The sequence below is a fragment of the Protobothrops mucrosquamatus genome, unplaced genomic scaffold (assembly GCF_001527695.2).
Source record: "Protobothrops mucrosquamatus isolate PMUCROS unplaced genomic scaffold, P.Mucros_1.0 scaffold3284, whole genome shotgun sequence".
Lineage (NCBI taxonomy): Eukaryota > Metazoa > Chordata > Lepidosauria > Squamata > Viperidae > Protobothrops > Protobothrops mucrosquamatus.
The window spans coordinates 19,805-23,137 of record NW_015389275.1 but is presented as its reverse complement, the minus strand read 5'-3'; the positions used below and the strand labels follow the sequence as shown (position 1 = coordinate 23,137).

At 53.6% G+C, this 3,333-nt stretch overlaps 1 protein-coding gene across 1 annotated transcript in view; it reads right to left on the bottom strand.

Annotated features, from left to right (window-relative positions):
* Positions 1-584: 584 nt before the first annotated feature.
* The window catches only part of LOC107297393 (attractin-like), a 16,270-nt gene continuing 13,521 nt past the window's right edge, over positions 585-3,333 (bottom strand). The window contains exons 3-4 of the mRNA XM_015826758.1: positions 2,328-2,442; positions 585-709 (exon numbers count right to left, since the gene is read on the bottom strand). Of these exons, the coding sequence (XP_015682244.1) occupies positions 585-709; positions 2,328-2,442 (240 nt within the window). The remainder of the gene's footprint in view (positions 710-2,327; positions 2,443-3,333) is intronic.

The following is a 3,333-nucleotide window of genomic DNA, read 5'->3' as shown; positions in this document are numbered from 1 at the left end:
AACAAGGGGTAGAGTTCAACCGTACGCCGCTGCTCCACCCCAAATTTTAATACCTTGACTTGGAGAAAAAATAACGCTACTACCCCCATCGACGCAAGCCAAGGTCTGCTCTTAGGAGAAATAAATAGAAACCTTGGCTCTATCGGCTTCCCGTGGAAATTCGGACGGCTTCTTCTGAAATCTTGGCGTCTAGCGACCGAGGGCAGGAAGGCAATGCTCTTTCAACCCGGAGGAAAAAGTTACGTTCCGTCGATCGGTCTTCGGAGGCTTCTTCCTGACGGGAGGCCCACCTTGGTTGGTGGTGGAGAGGTCTACTGAAGGACATGCCGTGGGAGGTCTAAAACCGAGGACGGGGAGCAACCGGGAAAACGTCGTGGGAGCCGTCCGGCGTTAACGGGATTGGCAGATCTAAGACGGAGCAGGTGCCGAACGGAGTCAACCAAGGCAGCGCCGAGCTCAAGAGGAAGCGTTGGGTGTCCTCCAGTGCTTTGAGGCTTCCTCTGCACCCTGGGCCTTTCGAAACAAAAATGGCGGTCCTTCTCAGAGGGCTAAAATCCTAAAGAGGCAGTTCTGATGTCCATGCATCAAATACAGGTTCCGGGCTGGGCTGGAGGTTGCTGTTTCCTGTTTCGTACCACTCCCGACTTGTCTTTGTAGGTGATCGGCATCTGTTGTGAAATGTCCACCAAAGCGCTGGCGACGGCAAGACCTGGACGAAGGAAAACACATAAACAGACACAAACACGCACAGAGAGAGTTGCAGAGCAGCTACACACTCCAGAACAGTGCGTCTTAACTTTGGCTACTTTAAGATCTATGGACTTCAACTCCCAGAATTCCCCGGCCAGCACCGGTGGACTCCAACTCCCAGAATTCCCCAACCAGCACCAGTGGACTTCAACTCCCAGAATTCCCCAGCCAGCACCGGTGGACTTCAACTCCCAGAATCCCCTAGCCAGCCCCTGTAGACTTCCAGAATTCCCCAGCCAGCCCCTGTGGACTTCAACTCCCAGAATTCCCAGGCCAGCACTGGTGGACTTCAACTCCCAGAATTCCCCAGCCAGCACCGGTGGACTCCCAGAATTCCCAGGCCAGCACCTGTGGACTCCAAGAATTCCCCAGCCAGCACCGGTGGACTTCAACTCCCAGAATCCCCCAGCCAGCGCAGCTCAACAGACATTTTGGCCTCAACTGCTGTCATAATTTGAGAACTGCCTGTATTTCTTAAATAGCAGTTCACTCCAATTTCTTAATCCGCTTTGTTTAATTAACAAAGTCCAGCTCAGAAGCGGACAAGTGGAATGTTCAATTCTTGAAATTTCTGAGGTTTTTTTTTTTTTTGCAGAGAATTGTGTGTGGATACCTGTCATTGGGACTTCATCCTGCTGGACGCTGGCTGGGGAATTCTGGGAGTTGAAGTCCACCAGTCATCAAAGGGCCACATTTGAAGACCCCTGCTCTAAGGCATTCCTTTGATGTCGAGCAGAAGGGTCCAACCTTGGCAACTTGAAGACTCATGGACTTCAACTCCCAGAATTCCCTAGCCAGCAGGAGAAGTCGAAGTCTTAAAGGTCTTCAAGTTGTCGAGGTTGAGAAACACACCTTTGGGCTGGCTGAAGGATTCTGGGAGTTGAAGCCCACCTGTCTTCAAAGTCACCAAGGTTGGAGACCCCCCCCCCCCGTGATTTAGAAGATAGGGCCGCTGGGTTGTTATGGAGACAAGGCTGTAGGTTTTCCAGGAGGGATTCCCTCCCCTTCCTGGACAGAAAATGACCCCCTGACAAGCAGAGACCAAATGCATCCTGGGAACAGAGGAAGAAGGAGCTTCTCCCAGGGGTAGGCCACCTTGGCTCTTTTATGACTGGTGGACTTCAACTCCCAGAATTCCTGAGCCAGTCACGCTGAGGGGAAAGGGAGAGGTTTCCAAGCTGAGCCATGCTGGCTCAGGAATTCTGGGAGTTGAAGTCCACCAGTCATAAAAGAGCCAAGGTTGCCTATCTCTGGCCTAGGCCTAGGCCGCTTTCTGACTCGTGGACTTCAACTCCCAGAATTCCTGAACCAGCATGGCTCAGCTTGGAAACTCTCCCTTTCCCCTCAGCATGGCTGACTCAGGAATTCTGGGAGTTGAAGTCCATAAGTCATAAAAGAGCCAAGGTGGCCTACCCCTGGCCTAGGCCATCATTTGTCCAGGAGGGGAAAAAGTTCCTCCTGGAAAAACATCCATAATAGATGCCGGATGCAGGACCGGTGACGTCCCGGGGATCTTGAGGAAGGGATGGGGAGGGCCCCAGTTTACCTGGTTGTAAAAGAGGACCCGGGAGACTTACCTGATTGCCCAGGTGGAGGGATCCCACCCAGGCCTCGTGGCAACCGCACAAACACTGAGAGCACCGCCGCCTTGTTGCCAAAACAGGGCTCCAGAGTGATGGGCTTGGGGACCATCTGCAAGAGGGAGCAAGCAGAGGAGAGCAGGTGAAAGATTGAGCCCCCCCCCTTGACAGTTTCCCCCCCACACGGGGGGGGGGGGATAAGCAGAGGCCACACTAACCCGGGAAGGAAGGAAGGTGGAGGAAAGGAAAGATTTAAAAAAGGAAGAAAAGAGTAAAAAAAGGAAGAGGCAGGAAAGGAAAAGAAGGGAAGGGAAAAGAGAAGCAAATGGCTGAAGAAGGGGAGGGGAGGGAAGGTGGAGGAAAGGAAAGATAAACGAGGAGGAGGGAGAAAAGATTTAAAAAAGGAGGAGGCAGGAAAGGAAAGGAAAAGAAGGGAGGGGAAGGGGGAAGGGAAGTGAATGATGGATGGAGGGAGGGAAAGATTAAAGGAAGAAAAAATAAAAGGAGGGAAGGGAAGAGAAGGGAGAGTGGGAAAGGAAAAGGAGGAGGAGGAAGAGGAGGAGAGGAGAGGAGGGAAAGGGAGGAAAGCAGAGGAGGGGGAGAGGAGAGGGGAGGGGAGGAGAGGAGAGGAAGGAGGAGAGCGGAGGAGAGGAGAGGAGGAGGAGAGAGATGGAGAGAAGGAGGAAGAGGAGAGGAAGGGAGGAGAGGGGAGGAGAGGAGGAGGAACAGGAGAGGAAAGGAGGAGGAGGGAGAGGAGAGGAAAGGGAGGAGAGGAGAGCAGAGGGGAGCGGAGGAGGAGGAAGAGGAGAGGAAGGAGGAACTGGAGAGGAAAGGAGGAGAGGAGGGGTAGGAGAGGAAAGAGAGGAGAGCGGAGGAGGAGAAGAGCGGAGGGGAGGAGAGGGGAGGAGGAGAGGGGAGGAGAGAAGGAGGAACTGGAGAGGAAAGGAGGAAGAGGAGAGGAGGGGAGGAGAGGAGGAGGAACCGGAGGAGGAACTGGAGAGGA